At 33.8% G+C, this 25286-nt stretch overlaps 1 protein-coding gene and 1 long non-coding RNA gene across 3 annotated transcripts in view; one reads left to right on the forward strand and one right to left on the reverse strand.

Moving 5' to 3' along the window:
* Nucleotides 1-1299: 1299 nt before the first annotated feature.
* Nucleotides 1300-25286, reverse strand: part of NADK2 (NAD kinase 2, mitochondrial) — a 72708-nt gene continuing 48721 nt past the window's right edge. Inside the window, exons 7-13 of one of the 2 annotated variants that reach the window (XM_077116975.1) lie at nucleotides 20780-20858; nucleotides 18084-18149; nucleotides 16621-16716; nucleotides 9596-9651; nucleotides 9383-9436; nucleotides 6661-6784; nucleotides 1300-3434 (exon numbers count right to left, since the gene is read on the reverse strand). In XM_077116975.1, the coding sequence (XP_076973090.1) occupies nucleotides 3296-3434; nucleotides 6661-6784; nucleotides 9383-9436; nucleotides 9596-9651; nucleotides 16621-16716; nucleotides 18084-18149; nucleotides 20780-20858 (614 nt within the window). In that variant the 3' untranslated portion in view covers nucleotides 1300-3295. The remainder of the gene's footprint in view (nucleotides 3435-6660; nucleotides 6785-9382; nucleotides 9437-9595; nucleotides 9652-16620; nucleotides 16717-18083; nucleotides 18150-20779; nucleotides 20859-25286) is intronic. The other variant, XM_077116976.1, reaches the window with a different exon arrangement.
* LOC143647229 (uncharacterized) lies at nucleotides 4364-24688 on the forward strand. The gene is made up of 4 exons (XR_013157931.1): nucleotides 4364-4517; nucleotides 20758-20864; nucleotides 22247-22305; nucleotides 24396-24688. It is a non-coding gene; the product is annotated as an uncharacterized LOC143647229 (long non-coding RNA).

The following is a 25286-nucleotide window of genomic DNA, read 5'->3' on the forward strand; positions in this document are numbered from 1 at the left end:
AGGGTAAGAAAGTGTGTTTGGGGAAAGAGAAGTTGTCCAGGAACAGAAAACTAGGACAAAAACTCAAACTGGATACCTCATCCCTGAAACAAAAGGCAATGTCTTCTTTACTACCCTCTCTCTCTAAGCCCAACTCTACAAGTAAAATCATTACCCACCCCCCGACTCCACATGAGACATGACACCCAGGGGTGAAAGTCTCTCTGGCAACATGGGATATGACTCCCAGGGATGAGGCTGGCCCTGGCACTGTGGGATCAACAATGCCATCCTGACCAAAAGGGGGAAAAGAAGTGTAACAAATAAGGAATCAGTGGCTGAGTGAGTTCAAATAAAGTTGAGAGGCTACTCTGGAGGCTATTATGCAAGCTTCAGGTAGACATTACTACCTATTAGTTTGCTAAAGTCCAACCAAACCCATTCCTACCAACCCCAAAGAACACCTAGGGCTTTATTTGAGATTCCACAAAGGTTCCATGCATTAGGATTACTTTTCAGAAACCTACAACCTACAGATGGGTTTGCAGGCCAGGTTAAGTCCTGAAACACAGAAGGGCCAACCTCTTCAGAACATCAACTAGTTCCATCCCCCTATCCAATATTATCAACAGCCCATCGCAACATGAAAAAGTCAGAGTGGTCATAGTGTAAATATCCCTAAAGATTGGGAGAATGATCAAAAGAAGAGTTTTTAGAGAAGATAGGATTTAACAAATGAGTATGACTGCTGAATCATTATATTGATACTTCTTTTATTCTCCAGTGTCTTAGAGCAGTTAGTAGTAAAAGCCTGAAATTGTGGAATTGTAACCTGTACCAATCTCTGAAATCTGTTCTAAAACTAATTATTTCAGTGTATTTTGAAATTTACTGCTTTATTTGAATATGTGTTATTTTTCACACAAACACACAAAAAAGTTGATTGTGATGATGAATGCACAGCTATATGACGATACTGTGACCACTGATGGTACACTTTGGATAATTGCATGGTATGTGAATATTTAATATATATGAATAAAATTGCATTAAAATAAAAAAACAAAATCTTATCAACAGTATTAAGTCAAAATTATCTGAAGAGTCTACCTTTACCAAGTAAACACTTTACCCTCTGATTATATAGAAAAAATCATGACCTGTGTCAAATGTTAGCAGTGAGTTAAAAGTCAGCAGGTCATAGAACAATACATAACAGTGGGGTAAAAAAAAATTTTTATGAAACAATTTATGAAAATCAAGTTTTCAAACAATGACCCCCAAGAGTTAAGGGAATTAAAAAAGCAAAGTAAAAAAAAGAAGAGATAACAACAGTTTAATTTTATTCACATACACAGTTGCCATTAAAAGGTTAATTCATTCATAAAAACATTTTGCTGTTTCAACATCCTTTGCCTCTCATCATCTCTTAACAAATAAATCCCCACCACAGGAGAAATGCTAGAAATTACATTGCAAGTAGAGAACAGTAAGTATTATCAAAACCTTTAAAATATGGCTTATGAACAAATATACACAGTGAGTTCCCTATATATTTTAACACATTTATGGTATTATTTTGGACAATCAGATTTCCTTTCGATATTAAGGACAGTTAGGAGAGTTTCTACAGTGTAGAATTTCACTTCTTTATAAGGGAATATTTTAAGTTTGTCATTTAAAAATCAAATTAGAAACTAGACCCAGCTCTGGGAAAACATGAATTTGTATTGTATTTCAACTTTATGCATCATTGCAAACTCTTTGCTATGAGTCTCTTTCCAGATACTCTTAACTAAGAAAAGAGTAACAGATTCTTCTGGATAGACAACAAATCTTGGATTACTTTTGTATGCCAATTTTATGTTATCAAAGAAATTTGATAACAACGTTAAATGTTACAAAACTAACAGCATTCAATTTGATTATACATTCTAGTTTTCAGCATTTACTTCTGAGCACACAAGACTCAAGTCTTATAAGGGTAGAATATTTGTTTCATTCATCAATATCCAGCACCTATCACAAAACACAGCACAGTGTTCAATAAATACCTGTCAACGACTGAACAAAAATTTTCACTAGCAAGTGAAAAAACAGACAAACTTTGAATAAATGACATGAAAATACCAACTGTTTCATTATGAAGCAACAGGAGCTTTTTGTGAAAATTCTAGGATCACTCATTATAAGTAGATTGAGAATTGGATCAAAATAATTTCCTCTAAAAATAAAGACATTCTCTCATAGTGGGGAAAAAAAGCAAAGCCATTTTATCCAAAGCTGCTGAGTGAAACTTGGAAATGAGCTAAGTGAAAACTACCAAAATATTAAGTAAGGCAATTTCAAAACTAATGTGTTTTGCATATTTAGTACAGAATCCATTTTCTTTCTGCCATACTCCTAAACTTAGAGGAAAATTATTTTTTGAAGGTTTTTATCAGACTCCTAATAAAACAAATCAAATTAATTCATCCTTTTAGTCTTTTAATCTATATTCAGGGAATTTCAAAGATGGAAGAAACCTACTAAACTCACATCATCAAAAACAAAAAAAAAGTATTGTGTTATGACCTAAAATAGCTATTGGGTAATTAATATGTATATGTAACAGTCATCATGATTTTGTCTACATATAGGTATTTCACTCAGCAATTGAAATAAACCTGAACTAAAGTTGGTTAAATGAAAACACTCACCTATAAATAATTTCAAAAATGATTAAAATGTTTAAATTACTGAAGAGTCATAGTATCACTGTGTTCTGAAATTAGAAAATTATTAGCACATATAAAAACACAGTTATCTATTTCAATTAGGTCAATGTAAGGATTTATCAAAACTCTCCATCACCATCATCATCAAAATTTTTTTAAGTCTTGGTTTTCAGGTGCTATAAAAAATATGCACTAGTCAAATGGTACATGTTTGGTCTGACCAATTCCACAAAGCTAAGTGGAAGGGGAAGGAGAAAAACTTGTACAGTTAAATTTCAACCCCTAAACATTTCATCTTTTATTTAAGCCTCCTTCTCTAGATTTATAAGGAAACCAGAACTCTTAGTTACAAATTGTAAGCAATCCAGAAATTTCACTGGAATTAACCTAATAAGTTTAGTCCATCCATTTCCTTACAAAAGGAACATCTTTTCCATCAGAATCCAATAGAAGAATAATACAAATCTCACTTTCTGGGTCACCTTTGAGCCCAGGGACAATAAGTCTTTAAAATAATAAAAAATAGTACGTTTATTACTTTGTAGTCCTCAGTACAAATGTTCTTCTGGTAATAAAAATTTGTCATCTGAGAAAATCCTTTAGTGGTCGAGGAGCACAGTTCGGAGTTCATCTTCTTTATGGATCATCATTGAAGCAATTGCACCATCATTAAACTCAAAAGAAGTTCCTCCGTCCACAACCATACAGGCATCCCAACAACGAGAACGAACACAAACTCTATAGAGAAAGAAACATTTCATTAAATATTAACATTTATTAACCCTAAATAAGATACTTTTTAAAATCCTGAACTTTTATATGAATTAGGAGATCATTTGTCCTTACTTTAGAAATTCAAATTGCCCTTTAGAAAGAATTTGTGACTAAATCTAAGTCTTAAAATTTTCGATGTAAGGATAGCATCAGTACCCAAACATTTATCAGTGAACAAGTTCAGACTTAATGGAACTCATGGTCTGTTTTCAGATAACTGAATGCTGACAGAATTTTTACTACTTCAAGTATTTTCATGTCAAATTTTTATTTAGGTAAAATACATGCATAAAAGAGACAAAAGTCATCAGGGTACAGCTCAAAGAACACATGTGGTCATTACCCAAATCAAGAAGAGAATGCTAACCAGCTCCCTGAAGCGCCCTCACTGCCATCTCCCAGTCACTACCCTTTCCTTCCTTCCCAAATAATCACTATCCTGATCTCAATCACCTTAACAGTAATAGCTTTGTCTGTTCTTGAACTTCATGTATATGGAAGAATATACTTACTCATCTGGCTTCTTTTGTTCAACAGTATGTTTGTGAAATTTATCTGATCTGTATTATGACATGTAGCAGGTTATTCATTTTCATTGCTACACAGTATTCTGTTGTATGAAAATACCAAAATTTATGTATTCTACTATATAGGGATATTTGACCTTTGGCTATTGGGAGTAGTGCTGCTGTGAATATTCTTGAACATGTCTTTTGGTTCACACATGTATTCATTTCTACTGGGTACATATCTAGGAATGGAATTATGGGTCACAGTGAATGCTATGGTCAGCTTTAGTAGATGCAGTGAAATGAGTAGCGTCCCCCTCCAAATTCATGTCTACCTGGTAACCTGTGAATGTGACCTGATTTGGAATGTGCCTTTGCACATGTAATCAAGTTAAGATGAGGTCATACTGGTATAGGGTGGGGTGTTCTAGTCCAATGACTAGAACACTTAAAAGGAGAAAGAGATTTAGATACACAGAGACACACACAGAGGGAAGAAGGCTATGTAAAGACAGAGGCAGAAACTGGAGTGATGCAGGTACAAGCAAAGGAACGCCAAGGATTATCACCCCCACCAGAAGCTAGGATAGGGCAAGGAAGGATTCTTCCCTAGAGCCAGAGAGAGCCAACACCTTATTTCAGACTTCTAACCCACAGAACTGTGAGAAAGTAAATTTCTGTTGTTTTAGGCCACTTAGTTTGTGGTACTTTGTTACAGCAGCCTGAAGAAATGAATATTGTAGGTAACTGCCAAACAATTTTGCAAACTATATATTCCAACAATAGCATATGAAAGTTCCACTTGCTCCACCCCCTTGCTTACAGCTGGTATTTTAGCCATCTGGTGGGTGTGTATGGTAGTGTATTGCGTAGTTTTGATTTTCATTTCTATATATATGCTTATTGGCCACTTGGCTATAATCTCCTGTGAAATGCCTGCTGAAAATTTTGGTCATTTTTCTATTGGGTTGCCTGTCTTTTTCTTACTAATTTGTAGAATTTTTATATATTCTGGATATGAGTCCTTTGCTGGACATATATATATACTACAAATATTCTTCTTTCACTATCTTTTTATTTTCTTTAAGGTGTCTTCTGAAGAAGTTGTAAGTTCTAATGCAGTTCAATTTATCAATCTTTTCCTTTGTTGTTAAACTGTTTTTATGGCATGTTTAAGAAATTTTTTTCAACCAAAGTCATCAATATGTTCTATTTTATTTGAAGAAAGCTTTAATTTAAGAAGTCTGCATCTTTAAAGCACTCTTGGTAGCTCTCACCCAAGCTAAGCATATATTTGTTGTTTGTTCAAAATTAACACGCAAATGACTAAAATGAATTTTAAGTAAGGTGAGTTTCCTTTTAGTGTCTTTCTTGGAAAATCAACCATGTATATTTGAAAAAGAAATGTGTACCCTATATTGCCACAAACTTAAACTATTCACTTCTTGCCATGAGGAAGATGACATTTTCTTGTTAGTTTGGAAAACAGGGAAACTTTATAAAATAATAAATTATAATAATTTTTTGCATATTTTTCCCTCTCCCTCAAGAAAATAAAAGCTGATGCAAACTCAATAGGGCTGTGTATGTGGTTCACTTTTAGGAAAAAGTGAGAAGAAATGAATCCTACTTAAAGGTTTAGTGATACACCAATTGAGTTTTATATGAATGTTTACTCTGCTTTATTTCATGGCTGTGCTGGTTTGAAAGGATGTATACCCTAGAAAAGCCATGTTTTAATCAAAATCCCATTCCATTAAGGTAGCCTAATCCCTATTCATTACTGTATGTTTGAAACTGTAATCAGATCATCTCCCTGGAGATGTGATTTAATCAAGAGTGGTTGTTAAACTGGATTAGGTAGAGGCGTGTCCCCACCCATTTGGGTGTGTCTTGATTAGTTTCTGAAGTCCTATGAAAGAGGAAACATTTTGGAGAATGAAGGAGATTCGGAGAGAGTGGAGAATGCTGTAGCACCAAGAAGCAGAGAGTCCACAGCCAGAGACCTTTGGAGATGAAGAAGGAAAATGCCTCCCAGGGAGCTTCATGAAACAGGAAGGCAGAAGAGAAAGCTAGCTGATGTCGCCGTGCTCGCCATGTGCCCTTCCAGCTGAGAGAGAAACTGTGACTGTGTTCACCATGTGTCTTCTCACTTGAGAGAGAAACCCTGAACTTCATCGGCCTTCTTGAACCACAGTATCTTTCCCTGGATACCTTTGATTGGACATTTCTATAGACTTGTTCTAATTGGGACATTTTCTCAGCCTTAGAACTATAAACTAGCAACTTATTAAATTCCCCTTTTTAAAAGCCATTCCATTTCTGGGTTATTGCATTCTGGCAGCTAGCAAACTAGAACAACAGCTATAAGAAAGAAGTTGTTTTCCAATAAGTTTCTCTGAAAATGATAATTTGATTTTATTTTTTGTGCCTTGAAACATTAAAAAATAAACAAACATCATCACCCAAGTAAATATATATGCACCTCTGGTCACTTAGTTTTCACTAAATGTCCAAAAAAGTTTGAAAGAAAATATTCTTAGCCAGCTTAGCATACCTTGTTAGTTCCATTAGTTCTACTTCTCTTGATAGATTAAGTTTTGAATGAGTGAATTTAATGAGTATGCTTTACAATTACAAGGCATGAAAACATAATCACAAGTCAGGCTTGAGAAGCTTACTTTGAGGAGAAACAACGCTGACGACTGCTTGAGAAAACTCTGTTTGCTATTGGTTCTCGAATACTGAAAAGTATTTTTGGTTCTTCTGGACTGTAGAGCAGTGATTCATTATACTCATTTGTTACTATAAAGAAGAAAAAATAAACCCAAACATTAGCTCATTCAAAGAAAAATGGTCTGAGAAGTATAAAATAAGAAACAGATATCCTCAAACTTAAAAGCAGTTCTATTCCCAAAGTTTTATTTGATAGCAAGTACCTTGGCTCTTACAGCATATTCCATAAAAAACCCCAAAAACTTTACAAATATGGTTTTGCATTTCAATATTAGCCCACAAAAGCCTACATCACCAACACTACAGCAGAAAAAGGTAAGATTGGGGAAAATAAAGAAAATAAATACTAACCACAAAGCTAATAATTAAACAAAAATAGAATAACTAGTTAGAGGCACTCAGTAACGGAACTTAAGTTTCCATATTCCCCTGCCAAGTTCTTTTCAAAATACTATGGTGGTTTGAAGCTGTAAGTACCCCAGAAAAACATGTTCTTAAACCTAAGCCATTCCTGTGGGTAGGAGCCCATTTTGTTGGGGACCTTTGATAAGGTTACTCCAGTTAAGGTGTAGCCCATCTCATTCAGGATGGGTCTTAAGCCTATTACTAGAGACCTTTATAAGCAGAATGAATTCAGACAGATGTAGAGAGAAAGCCACAAAAGGGAACAGCCAGAAGCTGAATAGCAATGGAACCCAGAAGAGAAAGGAGAGTTCAGGAGGCAATGGCATGTGCCTTGCTATGTGACAAGCTAAGGACCAAGAATCACCAACAGCCAGCTCCAGAATTCCACATTCTTTGGGGGAGAAAGCATCATTTGATGGTGTCTTGATTTGGACTTCTAACTTAGCCTCAAAACCATAAGCTAATAAATTTCCACTGTTTAACATAACCCATTTAATGGTGTTTGCTTGAGGAACTCAGGAAACTAAAGCAATACCATATCAAAGAATTCATAGTTAAATTAATAACCATGATATATAATATTACATAATACATAATAGCTATATTATGTATTAATAATGTATTATTATATAATATTATATTAACATAATATTAAAAATGAATCCTGAAACCAGGACTTATCTTGGGGTCAGCCTCTTCAGAACATCAGCTAGGTCCATCTCCCTACCCTGTATTATCGACAGCCCCTTCCAACATGAAAAAATCTGAATAGCCATAACCCAAATACCCCTAAAGAGTAGGAGAAAGATCAAAAGCAATAGTGGAGCTACACAGAGAAGGTAGGGTTTAACAAACGAGTGTGATTGCTGAATCATTATATTGATATTTCTTTTAGTCTCCAGTATCTTAGAGCAGCTAGAAGTAAAAACCTAAAATTGTGGAATTGTAACCCATACCAAATTCTGAAATCTATTCTACAACTAATTGTTGCAATGTGTTTTGAAATTTATTGCTTTTTTGGTATGTATGTTATTTTCCACAGAAAAGAAAAAAAGTCTATTAAGATGATTAAAAAAATTTATTCCTTCTAGCCTTCAATATTCTGGAGTAGCTAGAAGGAAAAATCTGAGATGATGGTATGGTAGCCAATCTGTTCTGTAACTACTTGTTGAAGAGTGCTTGAAAACTAGTGCGTTTTTTTTTTTCTTTGCTTTGTATATATATTATAGTATACAATAAATAAAGTTTATAAAAATAAAATTTAAAGAATACATTTGCAAAACTTCTTCAACTCCCTCATTTTACAGCTGAGGAAGGAAAATGGAGGATCACAATGTTGCACAAGTTACAGAATGAGTGTCTGGTTGACTTGGGACTAGAGCACAGGTCTTCAGATGTCCAGATCACTTAGTATTCTTTCTCCCACACTCATACTTCTCTACCTTGAAGTAATAGGCAAAACTAAGTAGGGGAAATGGAATTTGCAGAAGTCAGTGAATTCCATTTCATTCAGAGGATATTAATAGCACACCAAGTTTTGATACTGAATTTCCTATTTGTCAGATACGTGTTTTTCTATGTTTCCATCTCCCAGGACATGCTTGTAGTTATACTGTTTTGACATACAGTTCACATTTTGTGGTTGATAAAAATACCAATATAAAAGTTCAGCTTGAAATTTCACAAGGGCCATTATATTAAAAAAACGTTTGAGTAAAAAAAAAAGTACTTCTGATTTGCTAATTAGATAAGTATGTTCCACAAAATCATCCTAAAAACTGAAACAGAACCACGTTAAAATGTTCATATGGTAGCTTCAATTGTGTACTCCAGTTTAAACATGTTCTTGGTATTCGTCTGTATTCTGGTAGGTATGGACCCATTATAAATAAAACCTCTTCAGGATATTTCTTCAAAGTATGGCCCAAATGATTCAGGATGAGCTTTAATCTGGAATACTGGGGTCCTTTAAAAGCAAAGTTAAAGTCAAACTGAAAGAAAAGCTACAAGGAGCTGCCAGAAATTGGAAGTTAATGAAACCCAGAAGAGAAAGGAGAAGACATCACCATATGCATTGCCATGTGACAGAAAACCCAAGGAACCCCATAGACTGCCAGCCAGCCAGAACATACTGACCCAGGACAAAGCAAATCATCTAGCCTTTGAAACTGACTTCCATTGATAAGCCAATGCACTCTGTGGTATTTGTTTTAGTAGCTAGGAAACTAAAATACTTAGTAGTTATTATCATTTGGCACTGACCTTTCTCTACCAATTCTTTGTTCAATGGAAGAGTCAAATTTCCTTGTCGCTTTGCTAATGAAAGAGGAAAGGAGGAAAATATCTCAGTTAAATAAAATATTTTATTATATATAATAGCTAACATAAAATAGCATATATACATTATACAGCACGTTACAATTACATCATACTGTAACATATATTAACTAACATAATCATCATTTTGGTACTCACCAATATTTAAAACATCTTCCACAGCCTGAGTTGCAACCCTGTTAATATTGAATGACCTAGAAAACAAAAATCACAATTCTTTCTTGTTTTAATACTGAAAACACGCTAAAAGTAAAAAAGGAATAACTACCTAATGTATAAAAAATGCTTTACAATCAGAGGAAAAAAGAAATCACCACCAGACAACAGCCACACCACCCAAATGGGCAAATGGACAAGGATAAACAATTCAGAGTTTTACATGAAAAAATGCTCAATCTTACTCATAATTAAGGAAATACAAATTAAAACAAGATATGATTTTTCTCTTTTCAGATATGCAAGGATTAAAAACTGACACAGTATTAGCAATGGTGTGAGGAAAGAAGTATTCTCAAACACTGATGGGAATATAAAAGTTGCAGTTGGAAGACAATTCTATACTGTCAAAACTTAAAATGAATTTTTTCTGCAATATAAGTAATTTATCCTAAAACATACTTGCACATATAATATTACATATGTATATATACAAGATATATACGAGGATATTCACTGAAGCACTATTTACAATAGCAAAACAACTCAACAGCCATCCATAGGAACCAATATTTCCTTATAGTAGTAAAACTTAGTATAAGAAAACAACATTCTAACATTTCTAGAACTATGGCTTATCAGGGATGTTACAAACCAACCCAAACTAAGTGCTTTGAATTTGGAGTTAAATTAAGACTAGATTTCTTGTAGTTGTAGCTGGATCTCAGCCAAATATTCTAACTTTAGGAGCAGTACACATTCTATACAGAAGACAAACCATATACCTAAGCAGTTGCTAGCTACCACATGACAACTTTTTTCTTAGATTACAATCTTGACCATTCTAAGAGTTCCCATTTAAGAGCAGACACAATTTCTAAAAAAGAAGTCAAATTGGAAGACAAAGTGAATCTCTTTCATCATTAGCTAGTGAAACTCTCTCCTCACTTAAAAACTCTTCATCCTTAAGTCTGAAAGGGCAGAACGTATTAAGAAGGAGGACTGGGAACAGTCTTAAGAATAAACTTTGAAACTACAGTGCTTTCACTCTGTATCACTTCCTCTAGTGCTCTGAAATCATGTTCCACACTGGGCAGTGGACTGAGATGTCAGTGGGACAATTCAGAAGCACTTGCCATGCAACACAACACCTATATCCAATTTCCTGTAAGACAATTTTTTAGGAAATGCAAAGATGGACTGCCAACAGCTCATACCCATTTTCCCCCTGGACACAAAATTAGGCTGTATTTCTCATTTCCCATAGCCTATACTTCTCTCTTTTTATATAGCCTTGTGGCTGAGTTCTAGCCAATGGAATGAAAAAGGACACGATGGACAATACTTCCAAGCCTGTCTCAAAAAACCTCCTACACATGATCCTCCGTGTTCTTTCTTCTTCTGTGGGTTGATATAATGGGCACAATGCCTTTAGGAGCCATGTTTAGGAAATAGGAAAGACAAATGATGGGACGAGCCTTGGTTCCTGAATCACCACTTGGAGAAAGCACCTGCCAATTTGGACTTTATGAGAGAAAGAAATAAAATTCTACTATACTAAGCCACTGAGATTGGAGGTTTATCTACTACAACAACTAGTTTACCCTAACTAATACATTTCTACATTTCATGTTCAAAGCAGAGATTGAGAAGGTCAATAGGACAATAAAATTTTTTTCTCTCTGTATCTGGCACAAAAAGAATAAGAAAAAAACACATTTTTATCCTAACCCTTTCTTTCCACAGATAACTCCCACAATTTGTTAATTAAGCCACAAATTTAAATCCTGGCTATATCATCAGTGATATACCTTTCGGCAAAACTTTTAAGACTTTTTTTACAATCATTAATGAAAATAACACCTATATTCAGAGTGTTTGTGATAATTCAAATAGGTATTGACCTTAGCCTGAGACAAACAATGTGCTCAGAAATGGGAGTGTGATAAAATTAAATTATTGATGCAGAGAAATTTATAGCTTTCCACACACCCCTGTGGCCCAGGGCTTCTCCCCACATCTTATGACAAAAAAAATGTCAAAAGACGAATGGGAAAAGATCAGTAAGGCTGACAAATCTTTTCAGAGAAGACACAAATAACTAAAATCAGAAATGCAATGGGAACATACTAGCAACTTTATTAGAAATAAAAAGGATTATAAGTGGACACTGTATGACCATGCACCAACAGATCAGATAATCTAAGATGAAATGGATAAATTCCTAAAAACACACAAATTACCTAAATTAACTCAAGGAGAAATAGAAAATTTCAACAGAACAATAACAAGTAAAGATAATGAATCAGTAATCAAAAACATCCCACAGAAAAGTCCAGGACCAGATCGCTTCATTGGCAAATTCTATCAAACCATTAAAGAAGAATTAACACCAATACTTCTAAAACTCTTCCAAAAAAAACTGAAGAGAAAAGATTACCAATTCATTCCTTGAGGCCAGCCTTACTTTGATACCAAAGCCAGATAAAGACACCACAAGAAAAGAAAATTTCAGATCAATATCCCTTATGAAAATAGATGTAAAAATCCTCAACAAAATACTAGCAAACCAAACCTGATAGCACATTAAAGGGTTTATGTATCACAATCAAGTGGGGTTTATCGCAAGAATGCAAGGGTGGTTTAATATAAGAAAATCAATGTAAGGGGGTACAGTGGTAGAATTAGTGGTAGTTCAGTGGTAGAATTCTCACCTGCCATGTAGGAAACCTGCATTCAATTACTGGTCCTTGCACTTCTCCCGCCCCCCCCAATAAATACAAACAAGCAAAAACAAAACAAACAAAAAATTCAACAAATGGTGCTACAATAATGGGAAACGCAATGGAAAAATAATGAAATGTAACCTCGCCGTACAGCATACAAAAAAAATAGAAAATCAATGTAATCACATCACATAAAAAGAATGAATGATTAAAATAAAACCAAACATAATCGTCTCAACTGATGCAGCAAAGGCATTTGACTAAATCCAGAATGTTTTATTGATTAAAAAAAATGCTCAGAAAAACAAAGATTTGAAAGGAATTTTCCCTATATGACAAACAGCATTTATGAAAAATTCACAGCTAACATCACACTTAATAGTATTCCCCCTCAGGTCCTGACAAGACAAGGATGCCTGCTTTCACCACTGCTGCTCAACATTTAACTGGTAGTTCTAGCAAGAGCAATTAGTGAAGGGGAAAACAAAAAGAAAAAAAAGGTATTCTTATAGGAAAGAAGTAAAACTATCTCTTTTCATAGATGATATGATCTTACATATGTAGAAAACTCAGAAGAATCCACAAGAAAGCTATTAGAACTAATATATGAATTCAACAAAGTTGCAGGATACGAGATTAATACACAAACATTAGTTGTGTTTCTATACACCAGCAATGAACAATGAAAAAGGGAAATTAAGAAAACAATTCCATTTGCAATAGCATCCAAAAGAATAAAATATCTAGGAAAAAACTTAACCAAGGATGTGAGAGACTTGTAAACTGGAAACTATAAAACATGCTGACAGGAATTAAAGAAGACCTAAATTAGTGGACCTAAAAAAATTCCTATGTTAAAGGATTATAATACCTAACATTCTTAAGATGTTAATAATACCCAAAGTAATCTACAAATTCAACATAATATCAACAAAAATTCCAGCAGTCTTTTTGCAGAAATGGAAAAAAACAATCCTGAAATTCAGATGGAGTTGTCAGGGGCCCTGAGTAGCCAAAACAACCTTGAGAAAAAAACAAGTTGGAAGACTCAAACATCCCAATTTCAAAACATATGACAAAGTTACAGTAATCAAAATAGTCTGGTACTGTATAAGGATAGACATATAGACCAATGGGAATAGAATTGATAGTTCAAAGATAAACCCTTGTATCTATGGCCAACTGATCTTCTAAGCAGCTGTCAAGTCCACTCAGTGAAGAAAGAACAGTCTCTTCAACAAATGGCACTGAGAAAATTGGATATCCACATGCAAAAGAATGAAATTGGACCCTTACCCTCATATCATATACAAAAATTAACTTAAAATGTATCACCCTTGTTAAGAGGTGATCCATAACCTCTTAAACACATAGGTGAAAATCATCAGGACCTTATATGTTGCAGTGGATTCTTAGATATGAACCAAAAACACAGGCAACAAAAGAAAAAATAAATTGGACTTCATCCCAATTAAAAGCTTCTGTGCATCAAAAGACATTATAAAGAAAGTGAAAAGACAGCCTATAGAATGGGAAAATTTTTGGAGATCATATATCTGATAAAGATTTAATATCTAGAATATATAAAGAACTCCTATGGCTCAGTAACAAATTGACAAAAAAAAACTATTTAAAAATCGGTAAAGGACTTGAACAGACACTACTCTAAAGATATACACATGGCCAACAGGCACATGAAATGATGCTCAATATCAGTAGCAATTAGGGAAATGGAAATCAAGAACACAAATACATACCACTTCACATCCACTAGGATGACAATTATCAAGAAAAAGAAAGAAAAGAAGTGTTGACATAAATGTGTAGAAATAGGAACCATAATAGTTAATGGGAGTGTAAAATGGTCCAACCACTGTGGAAAACAGTTGGAGGTTACCGCTTCACATTCAGTAGGATGACTATTATTTAAAAAAAGGGGAGGCGGATGGGCAATGGTGGTTCAGTGGCAGAGTTCTCACCTGCCATGCCAGAGAGACCCAGGTTCAATTCCCAGTGCCTGCCCATGCCAAAAAAAAAGAAAAAGATAGAAGTGTTGACATAGATGTGGTGTAGAAATAGGAACCATCATTATACATTATTAGTGGGAATGTAAAATGGTGGGAACCATTTCCAACCACTGTGGAAAACAGTTGGAAATACAGAATTATCTTGTGATCGAGCAATTCCACTTTCATGTATATACCCAAAGAATTGAAAGCAGGTACTCAAATAAATGCTTATACGCCAATGTGTATAGCAGCATTCTTCACAATAGCCAGAAGGTGAAAAAATAAATAAACAAGTAATTATCAACAGATGAATGGATAGACAAAATGTGGCAAATCCATACAATGGAATAGTTCTCCCATAAAAAGGAATGACATTTTGACACATGCGACAACTATGGATGAACCTTGTAAACATCATACTAAGTGAAATAAGCCAGACATATAAGGACAAAAACTGTATGTTTCCACTTAAATGAAGCATCTAGAATAAGCAATTCAGATACAAAAAGTAGATTAGTGGTTACTAGGGGCTGAATGAATAGTGGATGAGGGGTTCATGCTTACTAAGTAAAGAGTTTCTGGGGTGGTGAAAGTTTTGGTAATGGATGATAGTAATGGTAGCACAACAACACTGTAGACGTAAATAATACCACTGAATTGTACACTTAAAATGCAAATTTTATGATATATATATAACAAGAATAAAAATAAAGATGAATGGGAAATGTAATTACAGCACTATTGGGAAGAGGGGATAGCAGACCCTGTCAGAGGCAAGTAAGCTGTATAAGGCTGATGAGAAAAGAGAGGAAGTTGAGCAACCAATGCGGCAGGGATATAATATAGCTAAAAACAGAGAGTTTTATACTAAAGTATAAGAGATAACAGGAGACTTTAATACCAACACAGAGAAGACTGAAATTCTAATCTAGGCTGTTCTTAATCAGATGCAATATCACCAAAGGACTCAAGTATAGGGTGCATGCATGTGTGAGGGTAGGGATGCTTTGAAAGCATTATAGTAGCTGTTATTCTTTATGCGCTTCTCACTACTGAAAGGTTAAAAAGCTCAAGTTATCAAAATGATATACATACCCTGATGCAAGCAAGTTACTATTAGCATAAGCACTATTTCACTAAGATCAAGTTTATCCTGATAATTCTTCAATACAATTGAGTGACATCTTTCAACTATGGGATCTCTATGGATAGCTCAGAAAGCCTCCCCCTGTCTTTTTAAAAGCAAACCTTCCCTTATGAAGCAACGTAAGTGGGAATGATGCAGTAAAAACAAAACAAAAAACCTGTTTTGTTGTCAAGCATACCTGTGCTTGTATCCAGATTCTGATACCTTCTAATTGTGTAACCTTGACTAAATTATTTATCCTTGTTAAGAGTCAACTTCTTCCTCTATAAAATTCAGATAGTGCTCTTTTTTAACAGGATTTCTATAAGGATTAGAGTAAATGTATAAAAAGTACCTAACAGTGCATTTAAAGTAGTAGGGGCTAGATAAGTGATAGTTTGTATTATACAGCATAAAATACAACTTACAGAAACACAAAAGTTGAGAAAATAAAATAATCTTAATATTTTATCTGTTCCATTTCCCTTATTTTGCAGACAAGGAAACATGTACAAGGTCACAAAGCTAGTTGGTGGTTTAGCCATGACTCTTAACACTCAGGCTAGTACTCCTTTCTTTCATTTATAACATTCTCCCCATGCTTATGGATAGAAGGTAATCTTAAAATACAAGTTTGTACTCAGGGGAAAAGACAAATACAGATATAAGTTTTGGAGGTATTTATTTGCATGTATGTACTAAGAAGTAGAAGAAACCACCCAAGGAGAGGTTACAGGGTAAGGAGGACACAGGAAGTCCCAGGTTATCAACAGTCAGACGTCTAATGCACAAACCTCCAACATATTTTTTGCATTGCACATTGTAATCATTTTGTTGTTATTATTTAAAATATTCTCTACTTTAAAAAAATATTTCAAAACCATTTCTCATTTTGTTTTATTTCTTTCTAAACCTAATACACTAACCTTGAAACTAATAATGACCAAATTCAAGCTGCAGCTATAACACAAGAAGTCAAATCCTGGACCTAATCAATGAGTGAAACAGAAACTGAGCCAACTTACATAACACAAGGCTACCTCTTGTGTACTAGAGGCCTTAGATGCACCAATATGTGGTAGTCGAGTAAATTACATTACTTAAACTATTTCACAGAAGTTGATAAGCAGATTCCAAGTTACTCACCAGGCCTTTGATCCTGTTCCAGTACACAAATTGAGCCCTGAACTCTTCTGTTTTTCCCATGGACCATCATCAACTGAAATTTCATAGTAGGAAGCCCTAATGAATTGAGAATATAAAATAATTTACAGAGCTTATGGTTCATTGTAAATAATACAAATATAGTCTTCTTCAGATCTGATGAAGTCTAAGTAATCCAGTTTGCCAAAGATATGTCTGACTTAGGCACATACATCATGATGCGAATACCATTACTGATTAAATGAGAAAAAGCTAAAAAAAAAAAACAAAAATTCCTACATGCCTCTCTAATCTCTATGTTCCTTTCTATCAGTACTTTAACATTCTGAACAAGGCTTCTTCTGGTATATTTTTGGCTAGTATTGCTGCTGCTGCTGCTTTTATGCAATCAAATATACAGAGTCTCATTTTATGACCCAAAAAGAAGATACTATTCTTAGGTGAGTTTCATTCTTGGTAACTAGTCCTTAATATATCTAAGTCTGTATCTAATCCTTCAAGTTACCAATAGTTTCTGCTAAACCTTTGTTTCTTAAGCTACACACTAATGTGCCTTTTAAATTGTCAGTAAGCTAACAGACATAAGATAATAAAGCTCTAAAGAAAATTCTCAACTAGTACTAGATTAGTGGACAATAGGAATAAAATGAGAAATGTAATTTTTTAGAAGGTTTAAATTTCTTAAAATGTTTTATAAATATGGAATCAAATGGGTTTTCTGACACCAGCATAAATGACACTATTATTGAACTACATGAATGTGTACATGATTATTAACTATTCAAAGCACTTTTATTGAAACACGTGAAAGGCTATTTGTAAACTACATCTTAAAATATCGGCACCACAGATCATATGCTGGATTTTTTTTCTCCAGCAAATTAACGTAAACAAAAAAGTTAAAATAAACCCTTAATAAAATACAGTTTTCCAAAATAATGACAATTACTAAATATGCTTGCAAACACTTATGCTATACAGCTACTTTATCACTTATCCTAACCTTTTCAATTTCTCCTACAAGCTCTTTTGTGGAACATTCTACATAATACAGTTCTTTTTTATGTTTCCTCTCAAGTCAAATTTCTTTACAAAAAATAAGATACCAAGACCCACAATTCACATTTAATCTATTTCATAACTTTATTATGTCTTCCTGGAAAATGCACATTAGGAACCTATTATGTACAGTTAAGCCAGTCAAATCCATAGGAATGGCTGCTATTATGCCAGAATCAAGAAGAAACAAGAGATTAGAGGTAGGTGGGGATAGAAGAGAAACAGAGGTAGATAGGAAGAAAAGTATAATTAGGTGAGGGATGTTGAGTCCAAAACACTGAGCAAATTTAGTGTCATTCTCACATGCAGATTTATCAGAGATTAGTCAACTCACAGAATTTTTGTTTCAGGGAAATTATTTTTTTTAAGGCAGCAATAAAACTCACAGTCCCTTTAGAATGGGTATACTTCTTCTTAAATTGTCCACTGCTACAGCCCAAGAATAAGACATTCTAGGTTAGAACAAATAGAAGAAAACAACAACAAAAAATGGGCTTTTAAAGTGTTCTTAAATCTAAGGGCATGATAAATGAGGCAGGAAAATTATTGCTGCATTTCATATTTTCCAAGCAAAGTACTTAAGTTTTCAGAATGTGGTGAAACCTCAATAACAGGATATGGAATCGGAAAACTGGGTTTATAGGACAAATTATTTGAACTCTCCAAATCTCAATTTGTTCACTAATAAACTACCTTTCGTAATGTTATTATGAACATTAAATGAGATAACAATATACACAGAGCCTGACATATAGCAGACATCCAATATATGATCATTTTCTTTTTATCTGAGGGCCTATATCATGGAATCTTTAAAAATAAGTTCTAGTACCTCTTATAATTAAAACCTTTTTCAATAGTATCAGAAACTAATTCACTGCTGTCCTTTTCTTAGTAAAAATATAAGGTGAGGCATCAGAGGACACACATAAAAAAGCAGCATCAGAAATCATTCAAGAGATACACCAATTAAATCACTACTGCCACAGGAAATAAGCATTCAATCTAAAATCCTCTTATGGGATTTCACTGAATTCCCAAAAGTCCACCAAGTGATTGCAGTTTTCCTCTTTTTAAATTATTTATTTTTTGGTAAGTACAAATTATAAAGCAACACTAGCAGAAGCTCTCAGCAGTTAACCATACAGCTTTTAAATAATACAAACAGAAAAATATAAATCAAATGGCTTGCCTACAGTAAGCATAACTTGCAAAACATGTTTGCCCGTATTATTTTACTTTATTATTTATTTTATTTTATTTATTTTGAAGGCTGAATGGCGGGGTCACATTTCATTCTTTTTTCCATGTGAATATCCCATTATTGCAGAACTATTTGTTGAATTTCTTGTTTGTTTTTGTTGGTTTCTTTGTCTGTTTGGGAAGCACATGGATCAAAATCAAACCCTGGTCTCTGGCAAGGCAGGCAAGAATTCTACCATTGAACTACCCTAGCACCCCCTGCCATCTACTTATTTTAATGTAAATTTTCTCCAATTTCATTTAAGGTAGTTGCTCTCTTTCTCTTTTGTCTTTGGCAATAATGACTAGTTATACCACTAATTAGAGTTAATGGTTTCTCCCTTCTCTCCTCTATCATGTAAAATATCCATTATTCATCTCCATATTGCCTCTACTTGATGTGGAGCAATATATTTTACACTATTAAGCACCACTACCTTTATCTTACTCATCTTTATATCCCTAGTGACTCTCACATTGCACATAGCAGATAACAGGCATACAATATATTTTTGTTGAATAAATTCAATATTATATTTATCAAAATCATTACAACAGCTCAAAAAATTGTTTAAGTTATTCTGCTGACTCAGATTTTGTTCTTTTCAATGCACTTAAGTTAAATCACTGGCTAGACTGTGGATATTCTTTTTAATTAATTAAGTAAAATATTTTCACCATAATTACACTTGTATGAAAGGATGGGACTTGCAGTAAACAGAATTTCAGACTTCATAGAACTGTTGGTAAGTTAAGAGAATCAATTAGACAGCCTTCAGAAGGTCACATGGTTCCTCCGGTAGCAGGAACATGGGACTGATACTCATCTCCAATATTACACCCCTAATGAATCTACAAAATGAGAAGGTAAATTTTAAAGTACTAGCAAGAGATAAATGAGCTTTAAATTATAATAGTCACTTTATATCTAGTAACAAATATCACACACAAAAAAAGTTTTGCAAACAAAATTTTGCTGACCATTTAGGCATAAGTTATAGTGAACTACCACAAAACAGATTTTACCAGTTATAAATTACAGTTTTATACTTCTAATAAAGAATTCTATTAACCTTAATATCGGCTAATGATGGTTACAAGTCTTGAAACTTTCAACGCACAGGCCTTATGATATGTTGCACTAAGAAGTCAACATTCCCTATGTAGTATTGCTGCCAAAAATGTTTAGTCTGGATCTTATCATGCAAAGAAAAAAGCATATAAATTTAAAATAAAGGATATTTTGCAAAACAATTGGCTTAGCCATTCAAAAATACTAATATTATGAATGACAAAAAAAGAGTGGATGAGAACTAGGAACTGTTTATTTAAAAGGATATGAAAGTCAAATGAAATGTGTCATCCTTAACTAGATTCTGGATAATAATAAGGAAATAAACAAATCAGCTCTAAAATATCAAGTATAAGGTATTAAAGGAAAATATGGGCTACCTGTAGAAGTTTTATATCCATTGCAAATGTATGCCTAGTATATCACGCTCTTAAGATTTTATAAAGTACCTATATGATAGAATCAAGTCTCAGGACAGTATTGCAGTAAAGAAGCAGGACTAGCTTTGTTTAACCTAGAGTTCCACAAACTTTTTGGCCATAGAACCCCCTTTCCTCTTAATGTGTATTAACATACGAAGATTTTTGGAGATATTTCATTAGATTGTTCATTTTTATTATCTGTACAGTATTAGTCATTCACAAATCTTAGCCAGATTTTTATTGATAAAAGCAAATCTTAGCCAGACTGTAGAAAGTGAATAAATATTTTCTTTAAATACTAAAACTTTAAATTTCAAATTCAAGAGCACAGGTATAGAAGAAGTACCTGGAAGAGAGACTCTCCCCAATGAAGACTTCATTTAGTGCTCTCACTGGCAAAAGCTGAGGTCCTGAAGCTTCTGATCCTGCAGGTAAGGGAAAAAAATTACAAGACAGCAACTTGAACTTTAGAAATATTATGAAATAAAATTTATAAAAAGTTAAACTTTTACATTTTTAATAGAATGACATACTTTAACATAATTAACAGACATTAAATATCTTATTCAAAGCTTCCAAAATGTAAACCCTAAAATCACATAATATACCTGCAATGAAGCTGCATTTCCAACATAAACTTTAATTCCTCCTGAAAAATTTTTTCAAGAGTAATGAAATATATTTATCCATCTCATAAGATTCTGGTTGTCACACTTTAATTAGGGCTACCCTAGAAACTTCAGAGGTGAAACTGACCAAAGCTTCAGAAGTGAAACTGACCAAAGTCTTCTAAAGGAGAGCCATTTCAGATTTAAAGGGCAAGTTATAGGCATGACCCATATTGAAAACAAATTAGATATATTAGAGATGAATAGTTTTTTGGTTCCAGATAGAAGCTACATATGTTCAGATATATCTATACATTTCACCAACCAATATTATCAGAAATGCAATCTACCATTTCATAGCTAGAAAACTAGAGACTCAACCACTTTTACATACAAAAGACAAAATTAAAACTGTATTGGTTTAAATTTGCAGAGAAGTATAAGAAAGCAAAAGCAGTATTCATTCCAAAAGCAAGGATCGTGAATAAATGTTTAAAAAAAAAAAAGGGATCAACCATCTTTAGAACAAGAATTATTTTTACTTAGAGAAAAGCAAATTTGTCTTCCAATGCTTTAAAGAATGTAATGTAATTTGACTATGCTCTTAAGAACATAAGTAGCTATACTATTAAAAAAGTAATAAGACACTCCAGTGCAAGGTGTTAAGAATAGGGTGTGCACGGGAATCTTGTATTTTATGCATGATTATTCTGTAAACCCACAACTTCTCTAATAAAGAAAAAAGAAGTAATAAGATAACTAGTCCTTTTTTCTAAGTGACTGCAAAAGGAAAAAATGAAACAACAGATCCTGATAACAAATCCTAGAAATATTGGGATTCTGAATCAGTAACTATGTCATCCCGAGGGCCAGAAGACTGAAGATAGCTACAGCATAGTGCTAGGTACTTAATATTACTAACCAAATAATTAAATCGTAAGGAAAGTCTAAGGATTACCCTGGAGTTTTGCCTTCTCTACCCTAGAACATGTAGGTATTTTCATGTTATACATTTAACTCTTTTATACATACAAAACTTATTTTGAAGTAGGGACTATAAGTAGAAATTTAACTAATAGTTTCCAACTGATTGGCCAGTATACTAACACTATTTGTTGAAAAAAAAAATCCTTTCTTCACTAATTTGAAATGCATACATCAGATATACACATTGATCTATTTCTGTTTATTTATTTTTTTTGCAGGCAGAAAATCTATTAAGAACACATGTAAGAGGACACGCAGCACTCTCACAAAGATGGAGGTGAGGAAGGCAAGAGACTATTTCTGCTTAATTTTGGTGCCAGCTTTAAATTGCTATAGCTTTATGGCACAATATAACATGCAATAAGGAAAGGTGTCAACCTTATTAGACTCTCACTATAATGTCTGACTACCTCCTCACCACACACACACATACACAAACACAACCCTTTCTTCACAGCTAAAAATAATCTTAAAAACTGTCTTATCTTAATCCTTGAGCCAAGATCCAGCCCAGAACTTTTTCCTACCTCAGGTCCTACTCCATTGCTAACTCTTGCACATCATTACAAAAGATAATATGGAATTCCCAATAATTATCATGAGTGTATTTCTCTCATACTTTTTTGTAACAACCTGGAATGCTCTTTCCTCCATTCTATGGTTACAGAATTCCTATTCATAACCCAAAACCCAACTCAAAGCATAATTTCTCTTTCTGATTCTCCCTAAAGATCGATCATGCATTTTTCACAAACTCATAACAAGCACATCTACATTTAAAATTATTTAATTGGTATTTTACTAAAATCAGTGTTTGTATGTATTTCCTCCACCAGACTATAAGCTTCTTACAGGCAATCACTCTAACTTTCAAAGTACCTAGCACAGATTTTGTATAATATTACCCATAAAATTTAAAAAGAGCTAATGCCTTTTCAACTGCTGCTAAAGTGCTTTACTCACTGAAAGATGGCTGAATTAACAATCATATCTTGATTCTTCTGACCTTCAAGCCAATATGTGCTTACTAAAAGCAACTCAAAAGCTTGCCTTTTGCCTCTAAATGATTCAGTGATATATCAAAGTTCTTTGGAGGGGAAAAACAAACAAGCAACAACACTGAACATATTGTACGTTTTTTCAGTGTAATAGTTTGATAGCTATCTAAGGCTTACTTTAATTGAGCAATCATCAAGAAACTTTTGAATCAAGAAACCCATCATAATGCCTGAACACAACAGGTATTAAAAATTAGTTCCCTCTCCTTGTCATTTTAATATCTGCATCTGATATATACCATAACAGAAATAAGAAAACTGAAACAGAATACTCATCTACATATGTTTTAAAGATTCATGTTTTTAAGATTGTCATCTTGAAAAATTATTGTAATACGACAGCCATTGCTCAAAACAAGTTTTAAACAATGCTTTTGGGATTTTAGGGCTAACATGTGCTCTATATGCAAAAATTGAACTATATTACATCATAGCAATATCTTGTTTTAAACCCAATAGTTAATATTCAATGATGTAGTAGCATGTTAAGAGCTTATACTCTAGAGCCAAAATGCCTGAATTCAAATTCTGATTTTCACATATTATATGATTTGGGGAAAGTTTTTAAACTCTCTGTTTGTTTCTTCATCTGTAAGATGGAGATAATGTTAGAACCTATCTTTTAACACACATAAAGCTTATTACAGTACCTAGCACACAGTAAGCACAAACAACAGATTTTCTATTACTAAAGAGAATCAAAACAACATGATACATGGCAAGTTCAAAGAAGAGTGTTTGAGCAACAGCAGCAATAGAGGAAGACAACCACATCTCCCTTTATGACTGCTAAAAAAGTCACCTTTTTTTAAAACTCTATTAAAATTATACACACAGCTTAAGCAATCTTCTTTTATGATTATTTAAACATCATTTGACTAAACAAATCCTCCAAAGTATTCCTACCACTTTTGGAATCAAACCTGTGATTATCACTTTCAAATGGTTCCCTCTACCTTGTATCTTTTATCAGGCTCAAACAGGAAATGTCAACCCCATCTTTTCAATGTCACTAATAGCAGAATCACTACACCCAAGTTTATCCCACTAGGCAAGCCCCATGGAACAAGTTCCCTTTTCTGTCTTCTCCCACTTTTTCTTACATCAAAGCTCAAAAGCCCATCCCAACTGTGGCAGTCACCTTCCAAGATTCCTGCCTCCTGTTATTCATGTTCTTGTTGTGCCCTCTTGAGCCAGGGTTCATTGGTCTGTGTGACCAATAGAATTTGGCAGAAGTGACAGGATGTCACTTCTGAGGTTAGGTTGGAAAATAGACTGTGATGCCTATCCCATTCACGCGCTCCCTTAGATCACTTCCTCTGGGGGAAGCTTGTTCTGAGGAGTCCTATGGAAAGGCCCATTTGGAGAGGAACTGCAGCCTCCTATTAACAGCCATGTGAGTAGGCTGGAAATGGATCCTCCAGCCCAATCAAGTCTTCACACACTGCTGTCCTGCCTGACAGATTGACTGAAGCCTCTCCTCAGCCAGCATCAATCAGCTAAACTTCTAGATTCTTGACTTTCACAAACTGTGTGAAATAATAAATATTTATGTTTTAAGATGCAAAATTTGGAGGTAATCTGTTACATGGCAATAAATAAGCACCTAATACACATGAGATATCTAGTGTACTAATAAAACTTAACAGCTTTTGAATTCGAAGATTAATGTCCAAGTTTTGAGAAACCGTCTTGTACTATTTTTTATCTTTCTCTCTTCCACTTTCTTGGTTCTTTTTTTTAGAGCTACCATTTATCAGAGGTTAAATGTCTTGGATACTGAGCCATGACTTACTAGATTTATATATAATTAACTTAGTTTATAAACTAGAAACAGCGAATCTGAATGAAAAATTGAACATTTTTCCTATATAATTATAAGATTGTAGGTCAAAAGAGCCAAATCAGGTACATCTTTTGGTAAGAGGTAGAGTAAAATTCCTAGCTAAGATTTAAAAATCTTATTAACGGTTACTATAGACTTTCAAAAACAGTAATAGGAATTTATACCATATATTCACTCAAAAAAGATTGTTAAAGTCAAATGCTTTTGTTTGGAGAAGCATCTTTAAAACATGACATGAACACATAGTTCTAGGAATATGCTAAGCTATAAAACTATAAATCACCATGAAAAACTCTGAAAAAAACAGATATAACAAACACAAGGTATCATGAGAGAGCTAAGAGAAAGCAGAAA

This window comes from Tamandua tetradactyla, chromosome 9 (genome assembly GCF_023851605.1).
Source record: "Tamandua tetradactyla isolate mTamTet1 chromosome 9, mTamTet1.pri, whole genome shotgun sequence".
Classification (NCBI taxonomy): domain Eukaryota; kingdom Metazoa; phylum Chordata; class Mammalia; order Pilosa; family Myrmecophagidae; genus Tamandua; species Tamandua tetradactyla.